Source organism: Gopherus evgoodei, chromosome 3 (assembly GCF_007399415.2).
Source record: "Gopherus evgoodei ecotype Sinaloan lineage chromosome 3, rGopEvg1_v1.p, whole genome shotgun sequence".
Lineage (NCBI taxonomy): Eukaryota > Metazoa > Chordata > Testudines > Testudinidae > Gopherus > Gopherus evgoodei.
Window position 1 is genome coordinate 55,723,620 of NC_044324.1, and position 21,989 is coordinate 55,745,608.

Consider the following 21,989-nt stretch of genomic DNA (forward strand, 5'->3'; position numbering starts at 1 on the left):
GCCCTTTTATTCCAGAGACTTAAAGGTTTGTCAGTTTAAAGCCCAGGGAGATGATGACGCTGAGTGGCCTGAAGGTGTCTATGAAAGAAAGACTGATGGTAGCGTGGAAGAGGTGACCCTCTCCACAACCTTGAAACATCTTCAGCAGCAACAGATCAAGAAGCTGTGCACTAGCTTCGCCCCATTGTTCTCAGCCACCCCAGGACGGACTGAATGGGCATACCTCTCCATTGACACAGGTAATGGTCACCCAATTAGAACCCCACCCTACCGGGTGTCTCCTCATGCCCAAGCTGCTATAGAACGGGAGATCCAAAACACGCTACAGATGGGTATAATCTGCTCCTCTACCAGTGCATGGGCATCTCCAGTGGTTCTAGTACCCAAACCAGATGGGGAAATACGCTTTTGCGTGGGCTACCGTAAGCTAAATGCTGTAACTTGTCCTGACAACTATCCAATGCCACGCACTGATGAGCTATTGGAGAAATTGGGACGTGCCTAGTTCATCTCTACAATAGACTTAACCAAGGGGTACTGGCAAGTACCACTAGATGAACCCGCCAAAGAAAGGTCAGCCTTAATCACCCATGCAGGGGTGTATGAATTTAATGTGCCTCCTTTCGGGCTGCGAAATGCACCTGCCACCTTCCAATGACTTGTAAATGGTCTCCTAGCAGGATTGGGAGAATATGCAGTTGCCCACCTCGATTATGTGGCCATTTTTTTCTGATTCATGGGTAGAACACCTGGAACACCTGGAAAAAGTCTTTGAGCGCATCAGGCAGGCAGGACTAACTGTTAAGGCTAAAAAGTGTCAAATAGGCCAAAACAGAGTGACTTACCTTGGACACCAGGTGGGTCAAGGAACAATAAACCCCCTACAGGCCAAGGTGGATGCTATCCAAAAGTGGCCTGTCCCAAAGTCAAAGAAACAGGTCCAATCCTTCTTAGGCTTGGCCAGGTATTACAGGCGATTTGTACCACACTACAGCCAAATCGCTGCCCCACTAACAGACCTGACCAAAAAGACCCAGCTGAATGCAGTTAAGTGGACTGATGAGTGTCAGAAGGCCTTTACCCAGCTTAAGGCGACACTCATGTCTGACTCTGTGCTCAGGGCCCCAGATTTTGACAAACCATTCCTAGTAACCACAGATGCATCTGAGCATGGTGTAGGAGCAGTTTTAATGCAGGAAGGACCAGATCAAAACTTCCATCCTGTCGTGTTTCTCAGCAAGATACTGTCTGAGAGGGAAAGCCACTGGTCAATCAGTGAAAAAGAATGCTATGTCATTGTGTACACCCTGGAAAAGCTACGCCCATACGTTTGGGGACGGCGCTTCCAGCTACAAACCAACCATGCTGCGCTAAAGTGACTTCATACTGCCCAGGGAAACAACATAAAACTTCTTCGATGGAGTTTAGCTCTCCAAGATTTTGATTTTGAAATTCAACACATTTCAGGAGCTTCTAACGAAGTAGCTGATGCACTCTCCTGTGAAAGTTTCCCAGAATCAACTGGTTAAAAATTATCCTTAAAATGTAAAAAGTCTTGTAGTTTACACAATTAGTAGTACATGTAAAGGTGCATGTGTTTTATTAATCTGCTTATTCTAAAGTTCTAGGGAAAAAATCACTGCCAGTGTGGTTCCACACTGTCTAAGATTTGGGGGGCGTGTCATAAACAGATGGTTAAGGGTTAATGTCTCTTTTACCTGTAAAGGGTTAAGAAGCTCAGTGAACCTGGCTGACACCTGACCAGAGGACCAATAGGAGGACAAGATATTTTCAAATCTTGGTGGAGGGAAGTCTTTGTTTGTGCTGTTTGTTTTGTTCGTTGTTTGCTCTTGGGGCTAAGAGGGACCAGACCTACACCCAGGTTTTCTCCAATCTTTCTGAATCAGTCTCTCATGTTTCAAAATAGTAAGTAATAGCCAGGAAAGGTGGATTAGTCTTATGTTTGTTTTCTTAACTTGTAAATGTGTCTTTTGCTGGAAGGATTTTTACCTCTGTTTGCTGTAACTTTGAATCTCAGGCTAAAGGGTGGGAGGTCCGTCTAGGCTATATGAATCTGAATACCCTGTAAAACATTTTCCATCCTGATTTTACAGAGATATTTTTTACCTTTTCTTTCTTTAATTAAAAGCTTTCTTTTTTAAGAACCTGACTGATTTTTTTCCTTGTTTTAAGACCCAAGGGGATTGGGTCTGAACTCACCAGGGATTGGTGGGGGGAAAAGGAGGGTGGGGGGAAGGTTAATTCCTCTTTGTTTTAAGATCCAAGGAGTTTGGATCAGTGTAGCCTCTCAGGATAACCCAGGGAGGGGAAAGTCGGGGGGGGGAAAAAGAGGAGAGGGGGAAGGCTAATTTCTCCTTGTGTTCAGATCCAAGGGGTTTGGGTCTTGGGTTCCCCAGGGAAGGTTTTGGGGGAAACAGGAAGTGTGCCAAATACTATATTTTTGGCTGGTGGCAGCGTACCAAATTTAAGCTGGTAATTAAGCTTAAAAGTGATCATGCAAGTCCCCACTTTTTGGACGCTAAAGTTCGAAGTGGGGAAAAAACCTTGACATGGGGCTTCCTCAGTCTTTCCTGATGAAGCTGTTCCACTGTGGATCAATAATGAAAGTGATAGCAGCAAGAATTTGGGGTCCCCACCTCCCACGTGGGTGCCCTAACCACTGGACGAGAGTCATTCCCACTCTTTCTGGCCCAATAATTGTTCCACTAAGAATAAATACTTAACTAGCCATTGGGCCAGAGCATGTGAGAATGACTCTATGAAATGGGAATTAGGTGCCTAAAATACTTTTTGAAGATTTGGGTCCAGGTGACTGCCTAGGAAGTCAGGGGCATAGCTAGGAATAGAGACAAGAGCTATGTCAGCCACCAGTCTTTTATTGGAGTCAGCCAACTGGAGCTGTCATTGTGGGGCTAAAAATGCCAGTGTAGACAGTTTGGCTAAGGCTTCATGTCTGCCATGGGAGAAGGTCACACAGCCCAGGATTCAGTCCACACCTCTCCACTGCTATTTTTAACTCCACATCCTCAGCCTCCTGGGCCCAGACCAGGTGACATGGCCGCTGAGATGAGGTACTCTGTGTTATCTGCAGGGTAGATGTATCCCAGATGTCCTAATGCCTATTCCCTTTCTCTAAACCATTAGCCAACAGCCTCCCAAAACACAACAAGAGAGCATTAGAGTGAGCTCCAAAATTAACTTTAAGTAAGTAAGTAAATAGTTTTAATTAAATACAACTTTCCATCTAGGAATCAGTCTTCCAATGGAAGGCTGCATTTCCTTTCATCTTCTTGGACTCCGCTTGAAAACCTCTTCATCCCAGAAACGGACTCTGTGCTTTCAAAGTCTAAAGCAAGCGGTGGATGAATGAAAAGTTTACTCCTTCCAGCTTTGATTTTTTTTTCCCACGCACCGTTTGAGTTTCCTGAGCGCAGGTGCGCTAGTAGGTTTTCTTTCCCCTATGTCTCTGTGTGTCTGCTGCTTAAAGCAGGGCTGCATGTGCCCCGTTCGTCTCGCTCGAGCCTGCAGGCACTTTGGCGCGCGGCGAGCTTTCCGCTTCCTCATTGCCCCCAGCCTGCCCTGTGCAAGGCACCAAGTCAGGGGCCTGCCCCCGTCGGGAGCTGCCTTTCCCCAGCGTAGCCGGTGCCAGCGGCCCGGCCCAGTACTGTGCCCAGGGCGGGGTCTGGCCGTTCCCACAGCTCCTCGCCCCGCTCCCGCTTTGGCGTGACTCTCCTGGCATGTCCCAACTTGGTTCCCCACCCAGCGCGCTCCTGAGAGCGCCGGGAAATACCTGCGGCCGGCTGCACTTCGCCGCGCTCCGACGTGACTCTCGCCAGGGCAACAGGCGCTCGGGATCAGGCTGGGAAAAGCTCCCTAGACCCGGTTTGAGGCGATTTCCACGCGCGGGGGGGCTCGGCACCGTAAGTGGGGTCTTTGCTCGCTCTCTGCAGGGGCTGGGGGCAGCGGGGCTCGGCTCCCTGCCCCCCGGGTTGCTCCGCTCGCCGCCAGCCCCTTGCCGGCCTGAGGGGCGGCGGGGACCGTGCCCCACGGCCCGGCTAGCTCGTCCGGCTCGCCCCGCCCCTCCCCTTCCCCCGGCAGTCCCCTGCTGAGCCGCTCGGGTTTGAAAGCGGAGCCGCCGGGCCCAGGGGAGCAAAGGAGCGGGGCTGGGGCAGGGGAAGCAAGGGCAGAGGGGCGAGTTGCTGGTGATCAGCGGGGACAGGGCAATGGGAGGTGGGCCGTTAGGGGTGTGAAGGGGACAACTTTGGGGCAGGGCAGTGAGAGCTGGGGGAAGGGGCCAGGGGGTTGTGGGCAGAGCAATAGCAGAGGCTGGGTGCTGCAGGCTTCACCCGCCCCCCTTCAGTGTGAGCTGCAGACTTGTTGGGGCAAACATGCCCAGGAGCTGGGCTTTGTCTGAGCAGAAACGGCCAGACCTTGTGGGATCCAAGCTTGGCTGTGGCGGGCGGGACCTGCCTTGCACGCACACCCCACTGTGGGTGCACTCTGTGCTCCTCCAGGCCTGGGCTTGCGTGCCGCAGGGGTGACAGCCCACTCTGGCCTGCTCTGAGCCTGTCCCCTTGCCACACCCACCCAAGTAGTGAACTGGCCAAATAGCTACTAACAGGCTGGGTCACATGGAGTGGAGCCTGCCGGCTTGGCACACCACCACGAACAACACCACAGTGGTTTTGGTCATGTCTTGGGGCAGCTCATCATCTCCACTGCCAGGGAGTTCACTCAGCAGGTAACATGCCTGCAGCTGGCTAAGCCCACTGAAAGCAATATTCTGAAGGGCTCCATGGTCACAACTGCTCTGCTGACCCGGGTATGTGCCGTTGGGTCCTTTCCCCCAGGCTTATTGTAGGGCCTGAAATTTCTTGGAGGCAAGGATGCAAGTAGAACTCACTCCAGCTTTTACCGCTTCTCACCTGAAGTAAATAGTGGGTTGTTCTGCACTTCTTTGCACCTACTGAGCACCTATACAATTGCTGTTGGTTGGGTCTTTCTCCTATTTGTTTTACAGAAACTTTTCCAGCTCTGGCCATAGCTACCACAGGTTTAGTTTCCTAAAGGTCAATCAGCAATTGGAAGTTTTCATATTTGTGTCAAAGTTTAATTTTCTATCCTACAGAAATAATGATGTTCAACTTTTCCCTATTAAATTCTACTTTTCCTCTGACTGTAATAGTGCATTTTGGATCCTTTGGTAGGAAAGGAACTACATAGGTAGGGAATGCACTGTCGTAAAACATCTATTCTGTTAGCAATTGGCTGAGCAAGGCTTTTGTGTATTGTCCATAGCTTTGGTAATAGGAATAATTGGTTTAAAAGTGTATTGTTCCAATAACAGCCATAAAATCCACAAGCATCATATGTGATAGAGGTGAGGGATGTAGGGAGATGTTTGTGCATTGTCTCATTGATATATACCCACAGGTGGGTCATTGCCTAGGGTAATGTGCAATGTATAAGGGCCTGAATATGGAGCAGGACTCATTATTTATTTTGCATTTTCTATGTCTCATGTATTTTGTCATCTTTGTGGAGGCTAACATGTTGTAAGTCCATTTCTACGAAGACACACACTTCCACTTCCTTCCCAAAATACAAGCTTTGTCTTGCTATGTTCCTGGTAGCAACATTGGAGAGAGCGGGGTATGTTAGCGTGAGCAAAAATGAGCAAGCCTGTGCAGGATGCATGCAGAGTTTACATACTGTACCAACTGATTCAGCTAGAGCACATGCTCTGAAATGCAAATCCCCTAGTCATTCAGTGAAGCACATTTCAGCTCTTGGTAGGAAAATTCTTTGTTGACCAACGTAAAGTATCCAGTCCCTATGTCCATAACCGGAAGATGGCTAATACAGTCAGGTGCACATAACTAAACATAGGGAAAACACTGGAATTGACAGTTGATGGTATATTTCAGAAGGTACCTGACAGCTCTCTCACAGCCAGTCTGTTTTAAAGTATGTACACAAAGTCTGATTAATCAAAGTGCATTTGACATATACAAAGATAGGAAGATGGGTTTGATCCTGCAAATCCTTAGCTGTGTCAGTAATAGGGTTGCTGATGTAAGGATTGATCCTGAGAATGAGTCTTTGAAGACTCAAGCCCACTATACAGAAACAATATACATGGCAGAAGGGACTTAAAAAAATCTTTCAAAAGTCAGCACACTTTGTTTCTCAATTTAATCTCTGTGCTGATTTATATTAAAAAGCCCTCAAAAAACCCAAACCATATACTTTTTTAATATAGTGAAATTTTAACTAGTTGATACACCATAAAAATACAAAAAGTTTAGTTTGCCTGATAGACCAATTGTCTAAATATCTGTCCTGTAGCGTACCTTCTACAAGTTCTTAACTTTCCATCAAGGTGCCCTTCCTATGCAATAACTCTTATGTTCTGGGGAGGGAAAAGACAATTGCAAGAGAGTTAGAGATGGTACTATCTACTTGATAGAATCACTTCAATTTGAGAGTCTTCTTTTGTCTGTACTTATCCACGTACCAGACACTGATGTCCTTAATTCCAGACAATATGTTCCATGTGTCTCACCTGCCTTGACTGCCTTCTTTTTCCTTATGATAAACTGGAAATGTATTTAATTTCTTAAAAGGATGCTGCTTTTGACACTTTTATAAGCAACATTTTTTTCTGAGAAATGTAATTACTCTTATGTGGGACAAAATTCATTAATGCAGAAGTCTGCAGTCTTTTTTGAGATGGAGAGCCATATTGTATGTATAGCCTGCTACCATATATCTTAGCCCATGTAATTGCATTTGACCTGTATGTCATATTTAATAAATACATTTTCTTCAATAAAAGAACAAGCAAAAGCCAAAGAACCCCCTGTCCTTATTTAAAAACAAAGGAAAAGGAAAAATATGAAAAATATCAATGTTGGGCCAAATGCTTGGCTGGAATAAATCTGTAAAGCTCTATTAACTTAAATTGAACTCCAATCTACAACATCTGAGTTTCTAGGCCATTAAAAATAAGGAAATCAAACCGTCTTTCCCATAATCCCCATTGCAGAGACTTGCATGGGCTAGTTAGAAGGAATGGAGAGTGGAACAAATGAAGCTTTGCCTCATTCATCGTGCATCAGTCCCCACACCCAATATTGGATATATATTTATTAGGAGTGGAGGTGCACACAAAATAAATTGAATAGCAATGCATACTGAAGAGAATAAAGCAAGAAAGTATCACGACAAAGGATAGAAGGGAAATATATACAGAAAGTAGAAATCCCTGTATAACCATATTGTATAACACCACCGTTGAAGATTAGACACTGCCATGAGATCTATATAATGTAAAATGTAGTGTTATTTTTTCACTTATTCTCAAGATGTCAATGTTTTATATTTGCATGATCCTGTTCCAACTGTTGAAATCAATGGGAATTCCCATTCCCAACAACACTTAGATACTACAGTAGTAACCAACTTTAGAAATACCTTAGAGAGAGCAACTTCACTGGAATCAGGATCAGGCCCTTACCATCAAACTAACAATGCAATGGTTGCAAGTATCAGAGGGTAGCCGTGTTAGTCTGGATCTGTAAAAGCAGCAAAGAATCCTGTGGCACCTTATAGACTAACAGACGTTTTGGAGCATGCTCCAAAACGTCTGTTAGTCTATAAGGTGCCACAGGATTCTTTGCTGCTAATGCAATGGTTAGAGTGATATTAGCCCTGGGAAAGTCCTGCAAAAGTGCACTAACTGGTCAATTTAGTAGCTTGCATTAGTGAATTGTCTTCCCATTATATTCAGTTGAATATCTATGAATTTTGTACTTAGTAACTTTTCACTCTTGATCTTAAATAGCTTTGAAAAAGTGTTGCCCTGTTGTTTGAGTTCACAAAACATTGATTTCAAAGTGATACTATCTCAACTTCATGAGAGGCCTAATTTTGTCTTTTTAATTTTTTTGCTCCTTTATGCATCACAGACTGATTCTCCACAGCCTTGCACCATGTGTAGTCATTTGCATCTGTACAAAGTGTATGTAAAGATGTTAATATTCCTATTTTATACCTACTTGTACCCACTGTGCAAGGCAGTGGATAATCAGCCCCTGCATATCTCCCACTGTAACACATCATAATTCTCAGTCAGTGGACATGAACCAAGCCTCCTTTAGCTTACTGCTAACCACTGAAATCCGCCACTACAGTAGCAACAAAAAAACTCCTCTCCTCCAGGCTCAAAAGCATAATATTTTGGTGGTGATCTCTCCTTCTGCTGCTCCAGAGACAGAATTCAGATTGAATCCTTCATATGTCTGGCAGATGCCAGCCTCAGATTGTCCTTTTCCCATTTCTTTTAAGCTTCAGATTTAGCAATCTCCTCAACAGCAGTCTTGGTTTAATTGTTCACCCCTATTTCATCCTCCTTTATCCAGCTGATTTTTCCTCCCTTAGAAGGAATTTAGTTGTAAGACCAACAAATCTGTAGACACAAACATTACTTGGATTACTATCCAGAACTGAAAATAAATAATATCTGAACATTGGATTTTACAGTTAAGTTAGTACAGTGTGCTATAGGGAGCTTTTAATTTTTATTTCGTTAGGCTTAATTTCAGTGGTATTTGGAAGCCATTTTCAGTTGCATTTTTGTATTATTTAGGCTATTTCCAATGTAGATTACTAAAGTAAATGAACACTGTACTTCTTGCAAAAATATTAGGAAGATCTACGTATAAATAAAATATTTTATGTGCTCAATAAATAAGTTTAGTATAACATGTACACTTATTATTTACATAAATAATGCATTACTGCAAAATATCATTAAATAGGCTTCCAACAAGGATTTTCATACTAATTTTCTAGCAACACAGGTATCTGCATCCTAAATTACTCTGCACTCAATAGCTGTTCTCCCAACTCCCTCTACTCTCCTTTGGTTATCTTTCTCTGAGTCACATTATGTTGTTACCATTGGGATTGGGAAGGTTCTGCCATGTATCTGCTTTCTGTTGTACCTGACCACTTGCATGCTGCTCTCATGGGTTTCCAAGTTATAGCTTTCCTCCCTAGGCCAAAGATTGTAAGTAAACTGGAGAAGTTCAGTGGAGTTGTATGTCTGTAAATGAGAGGAAAACTTGGCCCTATATTCTTTATGTACTTACTCCCCTTGTACATACAACCTTTCTCTGTGGCAGCAGCCGCAACGGCCCTTCTGGTTTAATTGAAAAAAGAACATTTATGTGAGCAATGAAAAACTCCTGATTTTTTATTATTATTATTGTTGTTGTTTTAAATTAACAGTAGGATAAAAGCAGCCGCTGGAGAGGCAGAGCAGGGTGGAACTAGAAAACAGATTGCTGAGTCATAGTCTGATTCAAATGTGGGAGGAGAAAACTCTCTTTCAAGTAACTCATGAAAGTGAGGTAGGCTGGCTTTGCTTCAAGCAGCAAGAGGATTAGATCAGCATGGTGAATAAAAAGGTAGATAAAGATAAGGACATCAAAGGCTGTGGTTTCAGAGAAGCCTGAGAAAAGGTATGTGTACAAGGGAGGAATATGAGAGACTAGAGCATAAAGAAGCAGGAATCAGGGCTGGGGTTTTAACACTTTTAAGAATGGTCCAACAAGCACAGAATATTGAAACAATTGACTGGAGGAAATTTACATATTCATTCTCCACACACAGAACACGTGCTGTTTATACTACAAGTCTAGGAATCACAAAATCTGGGATGTATTGCCAGCCCTGCCACAGACTCTACATATGAACCTCAGCAAATCACTTAACTCACAAGTGCCTCAGTTTCCCCATCTGAAAAAGGGGAGAATAATACCACTTGGCTTAGGTTTGTGAAGCTTACTTAATGAATTTTTCAAAGCACTTTGAAATCCTTAGATGGTGGGAGAGAAGGTTAAAGTATTATAATTAAAATTGCCAAAAACTTTAACTGTTTTCTTTCAATTTCCTCTCAGGTACATTTCATTGGTGCATGAATGGAAATTTAAAAGGTTTGTCATTAAATATTGGTGAAAATGGAAACATCATCTATGCTTTCATCTTTACATGATGAATGCAGATCAGAAAATTACATTGAACCTCATTACAAGGAATGGTATCGTGTAGCTATTGATGCTTTAATTGAAGGAGGTTTAGAAGCCTACCAAGAATTTATTTCCAAAGAGAGATGTTCAGAGTTCCTAGCAGAAGAAGAAATTAATTACATTTTGAACACTGTTCAGAAACTTCCTCAAAACACAATTTATTCCTCTGACAATGCTGTTGATGATACCTCTTCTTCGGGTACTTATTGGCCCATTGAATCTGATGTGGAAGCTCCGAACCTTGACTTGGGCTGGCCCTATCTGATGCCTGGAATGTCTGGAGGTACAAATATTGATCTACTTTTTCATCCACCACGAATACAGCCTTTCACAATAAAGGAAACTATTAGGAAGATGATAAGAGAAGCAAGAAAGGTAAACAGTTTAAACAATATTTATATTCAAAGACTGTGGAAATAATTTGATATTTATTGAGTCTTTTTGTGCATACTGTCAGTGGGAAGAAAAATCTGGCTGAAAGAAAAGTGGATGTAAAAAATTATTGGATTGAGGCCTTTGATAGGCACATAAAAAATGTCTAGACAATTGACAGACCTGTTGTTTTGACCTCAGCTTTCCTTATGTTGAATATAAACTGAATCTTCATATGAATGTTATAATAACAAATCTGGAACATTGGACTAGATCCTTAGCTGGTGTCATTCAGTCTAGCTCCAAGATCTATCCAATTTGTTATTTTGCTGTGATTAGGTGTTCGTGTGTGCATGTGAAATTGTCTCAGTCCAATTCTTGTGAAAATTTTGCTGACTTACATGTACCAGAATCATGTTTCTTGAAGTGTTCAGGAAGCAAGATTTTTGTGACTTTGAATACAACTCCTGCTCACAGTAATAGAACAGAAAAGCACAAAAGAGGGGTAAGAAGTAGTGTTATATAAATAGCATTTGGTCCATAAAGTCTGGTATCCTGCCTTCAGAAATTGCCAATGCCTGACACATGAGGAAAAGGTGAATGTTATCCCATAAACTGTACTTAATTTACTGTGGAATGTTGGACACGAGGGGGGGGAAATCTTTATGCAGGGATCACTTGCATGCACACTCATCATGCAAAACAAATAGAGGTATTATTTTAAGCCTACTAGCCTTGACTTATGACCTTTTAACTGTACATTATCATATTTAGCTTAGCCATTGATCACTGTGTATGCTGCTGGAAAGCTATAGAAAAGTATTACCACACTTTAAATTGCTTCAGTTTCAGAAGAGTCTCGATCTTGGATCAATATTTCTTTAAAATGGAAGCAAGACATACAAAGTTTACTAATTTTAAGCTGAGATATATGAGGCACCTATCACGGCTTTTTGTAACTGAAAGCTGTATAAGCAAATACACATCTATCCAAAGAAAATACATGACTTAAAGCCCCACACTTACCTCAGTAATGTGGCATGGATGGGCACTGGAAGTGTAGGCTCAGATTCAGCAGTCCATCCGTATTCAGCAAACCACTTACCAAAAAATTTCATTTTAGGCCCTGTTTCATGTACAATGTGCTAAGTAAAAACATCAAATGACTCCATGTTTCTAACATTAAATTGGCTCTTTATTAAGAGAACTAGTTACAGGCATGCTGCAACTGCAGCTAGGATTTAAGCCAGGGGAATACAAATTGGCTTTGTGGTACCTCCTTCAAACTCTTCTCTCCTGCAACCTGTGCTCCTCACTCCAAGTTCCCTGCAGATGGCTGCAGGTCATGGTCAAGCCTACCAAGGGCACACAAGTATGTACTCAATTTTAAGCTCCTGCTGAAGTGCTTTGCTGAAAAAACATGGGTTTAATCATGTGCTGAAATGCTTTGCTGAATTGGGGCCATAAAGAGGAAGTGGACTGGCAAGGGAATGGTGAGAAAAGGCAGTTATGTGGTGGTATTTTTCTACCACTGTGGTGCTGCCACCAGTCCATCCCTACCGTTTGCTTACTGGTACTGCTGCATTTGGGAAGAAAACAGCCCAGTTACAAGGGAGGGAGGAGTTGGGAAGCGTTAGTCTTCATGGCATATTCCTTTCTAAATGAGTCAGAATACTGTATTTATGTTAATGCTCCTTTTAGCAGCAATAATTCTGCCAATTTATTGTAATCTCCTTTCCCCGTTGGAGAGCCTGATCCATGAAAACCCTCTTCCCCTAGGGAAAGCAGTCGACAGCACAGTTGGTCATGCTGCCAGTACTGGCTTTCCCTTGTGGAAGGGGCTTGGAGTACCAAAAAGACATACTGACTTCTCTCTTAAGACCTGAGATGGTAACGAGTGGCATGTCTTTTCTGTGTACACGTTTCTTTCTGGCTACAGTCCATGCTGCTTCCACTGGTTCTACCCTGTGCAGGGGATGCTGCCACATGAATGCTCAAAATTTGGGGCAAATACTCCTCTTCTGTGTGTTGATATGAAGAAGGTTGGATGTGGCCCTTACTGTTTTTAAGGAAGGATCTATTTACAGTACTTTAAATAAAGTATTGGAGATCTAAATGACTTGCATGTTAATTAAGAGAATGTTTTGTAGTTGATGTTACTGATGAATGAGCAATGATTAGACTTGATTAGTTGATCAGTGTAATACAAAACAGGAAAAAAGCCTTGTGGTGATATAGATAAGGTTCTTTGAGACGTTAACATTCAGTCTTGAAGGGGGAAATGGTATTTGTCTGGGTCTTAAAACTCTTTTTCTTTTTTCTGCAGGTATGTGATTCATGCATAGTTATGCTTAAAGAAAGGTGCACTGTAGGGGAGGTACTTATAATTAGCTGCAGTACAAATGTTTTAAGTCAGTTTGTAAACATTAGAATTCCAGAAAGGACCAGGTAACTTGCTTGGCAGAGGTAGGTTATGTTGAGACATTTTCATTAAAAGGTGTTACTTGTCACATAATGGGGAATGGTCAAATGAGACTGTCCTCAGGAAGGAGAACTTCATTTGTAGCTTGGTGATGAGGCCCCAGATGTTTCATATCTTATCTCACCCACACTGAAGTCAGTAAGAATTTCAGCTTTAATGGGATAGAAGCAGACGTTAAGTGTGCAAGATAAACTAGCCTGAGACTGGTGGTGGTGGTGATTGACCCATCAGATAGTCTAGATGCTCTTTAAATTTTGGGAGATTTACAGGGCAAAGATTACCTTAAGGGTGAACTAATTTTTCTTGACCTCTTTCCTCAAGGATGGACGCAACAACATGTGATTTAGTAAAATAATTACGTATGTTAATTTTGTCCGCTGCTTTCTTTACTGAGGCATGTTTTGTAAATATAATCACTGACTAATGATGAATTTACCCTGACATTCTTCCTCTGGCAGACGTAAGGCCAAGCTGTGCCAGGGGAAAACAATAATAATATCCATAAAAGATGTCAGAAAAGAATCTTGCCAATAATGTTTTCCTTATCAACTTAGCTTATTGTGAATACATTGACTTTAAAAATTAAGTTTAACTGCTACCATACTAATATGAAAACTCAGGACGGTGAGTAAGAAAAAGTACAAAGCCACCTTGAAGCAGCTCCATGATTTTGAGCCTCCTCTGAAGAGAAATTGAGGATGGAGGAGGGTAGATAAGGCCTCCAGAAATAAGGCAACTGGCTTGTTATCCTCATCCTTCAGAGATTTTTCAATAACCCTAGACTGTTTTCCAAATTCCTCTGGAGTTCAAGATGCTATAAAAGGACTGACTCATTGCACCTGGTGGATAATATTTCTCCCCCCAGATAATTACTCTTCTGGGCACTAGTATCAAGAAGACTACTCCTTTGTTTTGGGTCAACACAAAACTTCCTTATCTTACTGTCCAGTATCCTGGGTAACTCAATAATAAAATATTCCTTCCATGTGTTCCCTATTGACATATCTTCACAATTGCCTCCAATATTATCAGGTCTGAGACTTGCATACTGTGGTGTGGCAAAGAAATGAGAAAAATACTACATCAATATATCAGGTGTGACAGTTGTTCAGAAATGTGACAGCGGGGAGGGAAGAGGACAGAGAAGTGGGTGTGAAGCTGGGAGGTGTACTTCCTGACAATGTCTCTTCCTCTCATTTTATGAACTTGGTTTCTATCTCTTCCCTAAATCACTCTCATGTTCCTGCCAAGTCTAATAGTGGGCATCCAAATATTGATCAGCACCTCTTGGAAATCATTCAGCTTACTTTCTACAGAATCACCTAGTTCAGATAACACCATGAGATTTGGTTTCCACCACAAAGGGAGGATGTTTGGAAAACAATTCTCAGTGCTTACTGCAGTACTTTTAGAATTTTTGATAGCCTATAATAAGTTAAGATACACACCAGATGTTGGAAACAATTCTTGAAAATGCTCTAAGCATATTTTTTCTGTATTTCAAAAGATGTTTTAAAAATAACAAGCAACCAAAACTCCAAACCTGCACTCTTTACACAAAATTGCATTTATTTATGTGAATAGTCTTATAAGCCACAATTTTCAAACATGGGTTTCTGAAATCGATGTAAGTTGTGGGGCCCAGCCCTTTCATAAGTAAGGCTACTTAATGAATGTATATGGCCAAACTTGTGCATCAAGTTTGAAAATCTTGGGCATTACCTTCAGTTGGACTATCAATGTGAGAAAAGACTGCAAAACTGGGACCCTAGAAAACATTAAAACTACACTGTAAAAAAAACTTTTCGTAAATGTAGTGGGACTCATGGCAGAAACTTACTGACTAAGAAAGAAGTACCAACTCTGTTTGAATTTAACTCAAGAAAGATGCAGGTCCAAACAGAAAGTAACTGCTTATGCTATCTTCCAGCTCACAAGACTTAAACTGATTCAGTTGCTTGGATCTAGTTATGAACCTAGAAGGCGACTGTATGTACAATAAGAAACTAATTCTTCTTTGAGTGATTGCACACGTCCATTATGCTTGGGAAGGGGAGAGGATGTGTCGCACACCTCGTACACCAGTGCTGGAGAATTTTCCTTAACAGAACCCAGAGAGGCGGCCCCACTATGACCTGGTGTTCCTTGTGCTCTGAGCTAAGGTTATAAAGCAGGGGTCTCAAATGACCACAAGGGCCGCATGAAGTCTAGTGCATTGGCCCGAGGGCCGCATCACTGACACCCCCACCTTCACTGCCCCTGGCTCTGCCCCCACTCCACCCCTTCCATGAGGCCCCGCCCCTGCCCCACCTCTTCCCACCCCTGCCCTGCCCCTTTCCACTGCCTTCCCCAAAGGCCCCACCCCAACGCTGCCCCTTCCCTGTCATCAGGGGGTGCAGGAGGGGTGCAGGGTGTGGCAGGGGCTCAGGGCAGGGAGTTGGGTGTAGGAGGGGTCTGGGGTGCGGCAGGGGGCTCAGGGCAGGGAGTTGAGGTGCAGGAGGTGTGCAGGGTGCAACAGGGGGCTCACTGCAGGGAGTTGGTGTGTGGGGTGCAAGAGGGGTGAGGGGTCCAGCTGGGGGTCAGGGTGGAGCAGGTGGCTCAGGGCAGGGAGTTGGAGTGCAGGACGGGTGCGAGGCAACGGAGGAGCCCTCTGCCTCCTCCCTCGCCCCCCTCCGTCCTGAAGGGAGCCATGCGGGCCTTGCGGTGCCAAGGGGGCAATCCCGCGGGCCGGATTCGGGCCACGGGCTGTAGTTTGCCCACCCCTGGCCTGTAGATAGGCAGAAGGGTGGGGGGACGCAGGGAACTTAGCGGGGAGCTTGGCGGGCTGTGTGTTTGAGCCCCGCGGGCCGCGTGTTTGAGACCCCTGTTATAAAGTGTACAGCCACCATGCCCATCCTACAGTTCCTTCTTATCAGTGGTCAGAACATGCTCTCTGATCATTCCTTTAGAGAACTTGCTGGGTTTAGTTAGTGGTACTCATTTTTGGGTCCTTAGACCTCTTTTTCTTCTTTTTTTAATCAATTGTTCACAATTAGTTGTCAGTGGACTCCAGATTCTGCCTTTTACTGGAGGAAGCTATGCCAAGGTCCCTTGTCTTCAAACCCTGCTTTGGGTGTCACAAACCAGTGCTTGTGAGTAACTTGCACTCACTGCCTGAAGTGCCTCGGTGAGGGTGAAGTCAGGAACAGGCGTTTGATTTTTTTTTCAGGGGCTTCAAGATAAGAACCAAGAAGCAGAGAGAAGAATGTCTGCAGTACATCCTTGTGGAGGCCACTGCTGGCCTAACATCAATATCAGTTCAGTTGACTAGAGGGAGTTCCTCACCATGCGGGAGTGCTTCCCTGGTCTTACCTGCAGACAGAGGGAGGAGGATATCATCCTTACTAGAGCACTCCTCCAACAGGTATAAGTGCTTGGAGCACCCTCACCCTCCAAAGCCAAAGAAGAGAATGGCCTCCACATTGTTAAAAGTCCTCGCTGCGGAACTCTGCAACTGCAGAAGCTGCTAGCCACTCTGGTATTGAAGATAAAGTGTGCCTTTCAGCCCACTGCTCCCTGTTGTTGCATCCTAGTGGCTCGACCAACCTAGAGCTGATGTCTCTGATTCCCATACTGGGACTGGTGAGGCTGTCTGCTTCTTCAGTGCAGATGCTGAAGCTGCTGCCTTTGCTGAAAGAAGGACATTTTGGTACTGACTACTCCAGAGCCTTATGCAGATGTAAAGGATCTGCTGAACTTCTCAGTACCACCCTGACCAATTATTCAGTCTGACAATGCCTTGCCAGGCCTGTTGTGACAATAGGCGTTATAAATTTACCCAAATTGTGAGTTTAACTGTAAAAAAGTATGTAAAAATTCATAAAAGGTTATAATAACCTATAATAAATGTTAATGGGAAAAGGTTTGAAAGAAAGACAGAATAACTGAATTAGTCTAGACCAAAAGGCCAAGTTGATATGATTTCAACACAATCCTTGAGTTATGCTAGTAGTCTAAATAATAAGATGGGTGAACTAGAATGCCTTGTATAAAATGAGGCTATTGATATAACAGGCATCACAGAATCTTGGTGAATTATGAAAATCAATAGGACACAGTAATATCAGGGTACAAAATATATAGGAATGACTGAGTAGCTTGTGCTGGTGGGGGAGTGGCACTATATGTGAAAGAACATAGAATCAAATGAAGTAAAAATTTTAAATGAACCAAACTGTACCATAGAATTTTTATGGATAATAATTCCAGGCTCAAATAATAAGAATATAGCAGTAGGGATATATTACAGACCACCTGACCAGGATGGTGATAATGACTGTGAAATGCTCAGGGAGATTAGAGAGGCTATTAAAATAAACTCAGTAATAATGGAGGATTTCAACTATATCCATATTGACTGGGTACATATCCCCTTGGAACGGGATGCAGAGATAAATTTTCTTGACACTTTAAATGGCTGCTTCTTGGAGCAACTGGTCCTGGAATTCACAAGAGGAGAGGCAATTCTTGATTTAGTCCTAAGTGGAGCACAGGGTCAGGTTCAAGAGGTGAATATAGGTGGACCGCTTAGTAATAGTGACCATAATATAATTAAATTTAAACATCTCTGTGGTGAGGAAAACACCGCAGCGGCTCAACAGTGTAGCATTTAATTTCAGAAAGGAGAATGACACAAAAATGAGGAAGCTAGTTAAAACAGAAATTAAAAGGTACAGCGTCAAAAGTAAAATCCTTGCAAGCTGCATGGAAACTTTTTAAAGGAACCATAATAGAGGCTCAACTTAAATGTATACCCCAAATTAATATACATAGTAAGAGAACAAAAAAAGCGCCACAATGGCTAAACATCAGCGTAAAAGAAGCAGTGACAGGCAAAAAGGCATCCTTTGAAACAATGGAAGTTCAATCCTAGTGAGGAAAATAGAAAGGAGCATAAAGTCTGGCAAATGAAGTGTAAAAATATAATTAGGAAGGCCAAAAAAGAATTTGAAGAATAGCTAGCCAAAGACTCAAAAAATATTAGCAAAAAAATTAAGTACATCAGAAGCAGGAAGCCTGCTAAACAACCAATGGGGCCACTGTACGATCAAGGTGCTAAAGGAGCACTCGAGGATGATAAGGTCATTGTGGAGACACTAAATTAATTGTTTGCATCGGTTTTCACGGTTGAGGATGTGACGGAGATCCCCAAACCTGAGCCATTATTTTTAGGTGACAAATTGAGGAGCTGTCCCAGACTGAGATGTCATTAGAAGAGGTTTTGGAACAAATTGATAAACTAAACAGTAATAAGTCACCAGGACCAGATGGTAGTCATCCAAGAGTTCTGAAGGAACTCAAATGTGAAATTGCAGAACTACTAACTGTGGTTTGTAACCTATCATTTAAATCATCTTCTGTACCAAATGACTGGAGGATAGCTAATGTGACACCAATTTTTAAAAAGAGCTCCAGAGGTGACCTTGGCAATTATAGACCGGTAAGCCTGACTTAAGTACCAAGTGAACTGGTTGAAACTATAGTAAAGAACAAAATTGTCAGACACATAGATTAACATCTAATGTTTGTCTGTCTGTTTTGTTTGAAGGACTGTGTGCTGTGGCTGGCAGTTGGAAGCTGTGAGCTTCTAAACAAGGTTTGAAATCTAGAAGCCTCTGTTCATTGGCTGAGCCTTAGTCAGTGGACGGGGCTATCAGGAAGTCCAGGGCTTTATAAAGCAGTGAGTCAACGACCAGGGGACGATAATAGGGATTTTCGAGAGGGAGTTTGGAAGGGAAGCGGGAAGGGGGCGAGGTACGCTTGCCATTCTTTAAAACCTTTACACTAAACTAGAAGCAGAACTTCTTGATTTAAACAAAATCCCTATCATTAACCTATGTAGATGTAGGGGAGAATGCAGGCAGAAGCCCAGTAGGAGAGTGAGGGCTATCATGTTTATAGCACTCAGTGTACCATGTATGATTACCTACCCTGTGGGCGGGTGGCATATGTGTGCATTTGGTTCAAGGAGCTCCTGGCCCTGAGAGACCAGGGTGGTGGAACTGGAGGAGCTAAGGGAGGCAGAGAGCTATGTTGATGAGGCTTTCCGGGACACTCCCTAGATTTGTCCTACCTGTGGTCAGACAGCCCCTGTGCTGTTAAGGAGGAAGAAAAGCTCCGGGAAGGAAAGCAGTCAATGGGAGCAGAGGAGAACCTTCCCATAGTTGGGACCCTCCTTCCAGATGATGTTGGGGTATACTGTCACACTGAGGTTCTCTTCAGGGGAGGGAACTCCAGTCATTAGGAAAAGGCAGGTGTTAGTAATGGGAGATAGCTGGGTTTATGATGACCGGGAGAACCGTATGGTGACTTGCCTGCCTGGTGCGATGGTTGCGGATCTCTCGAGGCATCTAGATAGACTTATGTGTAGTGCTGGGGAGGAGCCGGTGGTTGTGGTACATGTAGGTACCAATGACATAGGGAGGGGTATAAGAGACGTCCTGGAGGCCAAATTTAGGCTGCTAGGAAAGAGACTGAAATCCAGGACCTCTATGGTGGCATTCTCAGAAATGCTCCCAGTTCTACATGCAGGGCCAGGTAGGCAGGCAGAGGTTCAGAGTCTCAATGTGTGGATGAGACGATGGTGTAGGGAGGAGGGGTTTAGATTTATTGGGAACTGGGGAAACTTGGGATAGGGGGAGCCTATACAGGAAGGATGGCTCCACCTAAACCAAAGTGGATCCAGACTGCTGGCACTTAACATTAAAAAGGTTGTAGAGCAGTTTTTAATCTAAGAGATGGCAAGGGGTATGGGGGTGGGAGCTGATTGCTGCAGACGAGCAAGTGGATTGGATAGAGACTTCTCTTAGAGATTTTCTAGGGTTTAGTCAGAAGGAGAGGATGGAAGAGGATAAAGTATGGGCCAGATCAGATGAGAAACATCAGAAAAAGGAAAACATCTGACACATCAGAAAAGGGAAGACAAATAAACAGTGATAAGTTTTTAAAGTGCTTGCACACAAATGGTAGAAGTCTAAATAATAAGATGGGTGAACTAGAGTGCCTCATGTTAAAGGAGAATATTGATATAATTGGCATCACAGAAACCTGCTGGAGTGAGGACAATCAATGGGACACAATCATTCTGGGGTACAAAATATATCAGAAGGAGAGAACAGGTCGTGGCAGTGGGGGTCGGGTGGCGGCACTATATGTGAAAGAAAATGTAGAATCAAATGAAGTAAAAATCTTAAATGAATCCACATGTTCCGTAGAATCTCTGTAGATTCCATGCTCTATTAAGAATATAACAGTAGGGATCTATTATCGCCCACCTGACCAGGAGAGTGATAGTGAAAATGAAATGCTAAGGGACATTAGCGAGGCTATCAAAATAAAGGACTCAATAATAGCGGGATATTTCAATTATCCCCATATTGACTGGGTACATGTCACCTCAGGATGAAATGAAGAGACACAATTTCTTGATACTTTAAACGACTGCTTCTTGGAGAATCTGGTACAGGAGCCCACAAGGGGAGAGGCAATTCTCGATTTAGTCCTGAGTGGATTCAGGATCTGGTAACTATAACAGGACCGCTTGGAAATAGTGACTATAAAATCATGAGTGGTGCGGAGAAAGTGAATAAGGAAAAGTTATTTACTTGTTCCCATAATATAAGAACTAGGGGCCAGCAAGTTTAAAACAAATGAAATTAATGGGCAGCAGGTTTAAAACAAATAAAAGTGCACAGTCAACCTATGGAACTCCTTGCCTGAGGAGGTTGTGAAATCTAGGACTATAACAGGGTTTAAAAGAGAACCTAGATAAATTCAAGGAGGTTAAGTCCATTAATGGCTATTAGCCAGGTTGGGTAAGGAATGGTGTCCCTAGCCTCTGTTTGTCAGAGGGTGGAGATGGATGGCAGGAGTGAGATCACTAGATCATTACCTGTTAGTTTCACTCCCTCTGGGGCACCTGACATTGGCCACTGTCGACAGACATGATACTTGGCTGGATGAACCTTTGGTCTCACCCAGTATGGCCATTCCTATGTTCTTATGTAACATAATTTTTTGGGGAGAAGTCAAAATGGTTTTTGTAAAGGGAAATCGTGCCTCACCAATCTACTAGAATTCTTTGAGGGGGTCAACAAGCATTTGGACAAGGACCATCTGGTAGATACAGTGTATTTACATTTTCAGAAAGCCTGTGACAAAATCCCTCATCAAAGGCTCTTAAACAAAGTAAGCCATCATAGTATAAAAGGGAAGGTTGTCTCATGGATTTGTAACTGGTTAAAAGATAGGAAACAAAGGATAGGAATAAATGGTCAGTTTTTAAAATGGAGAGAGGTAAATAGTGTTGTCCCCCAGGGGTCTGTAATGGGCCCAGTCCTATTTACCCTTTTTTCCAGATTATTTATGAATATGTTAAACAGTGAGGTGGCAAAATTTGCAGATAATACAAAATTACTCAAGATAATGAAGTACCAGGCAGACTGCAAAGAGCTACAAAAGAATCTCTCAAAACTGGGTGACTGGGAAACAAAATGGCAGATGAATTTCAGTGTTGATAAATGCAGAGTAATGCACATTGGAAAACATAATCCCAACTATACATACAAAATGATGAGTTCTAAATTAGCTGTTACTGCCCAAGAAAGAGATCTTGGAGTCATTGTGGATAGTTCTCTGAAAACATCCACTCAATGTGCAGCGTCAGTCAGAAAAACAAACAGAATGTTGGGAATCATTAAGAAAGGGATACATAATAAGACAGAAAATATCATTATTGCCACTATATAAATCCATGGTAAACCCACATTTTGAATACTGCATGCAGATGTGGTCACCTCATCTCAAAAAAGATATATTGGAATTGGAAAAGGTTCAGAAAAGGAGGAACAAAAATGATTATGGGTGTGGAACAGCTTCCATATAAGGGGAGATTAATAAGACTGGGACTTCTCAGCTTGGAAAAGAGATAATGAGGAGTGGGGATATAATAGAGGTATATAAAATTGTGACTGGTATGGAGA

The 21,989-nt window shown here is 42.9% G+C and overlaps 1 protein-coding gene across 1 annotated transcript in view; it reads left to right on the forward strand.

The window, feature by feature from the left end:
- The first annotated feature begins 3,832 nt into the window (after positions 1 to 3,832).
- The window catches only part of FAM83B (family with sequence similarity 83 member B), a 72,556-nt gene continuing 54,399 nt past the window's right edge, over positions 3,833 to 21,989 (forward strand). Inside the window, exons 1-2 of the mRNA XM_030555627.1 lie at positions 3,833 to 3,941; positions 9,987 to 10,490. Coding sequence (XP_030411487.1) covers positions 10,047 to 10,490 — 444 coding nt within the window. The 5' untranslated portion in view covers positions 3,833 to 3,941; positions 9,987 to 10,046. The remainder of the gene's footprint in view (positions 3,942 to 9,986; positions 10,491 to 21,989) is intronic.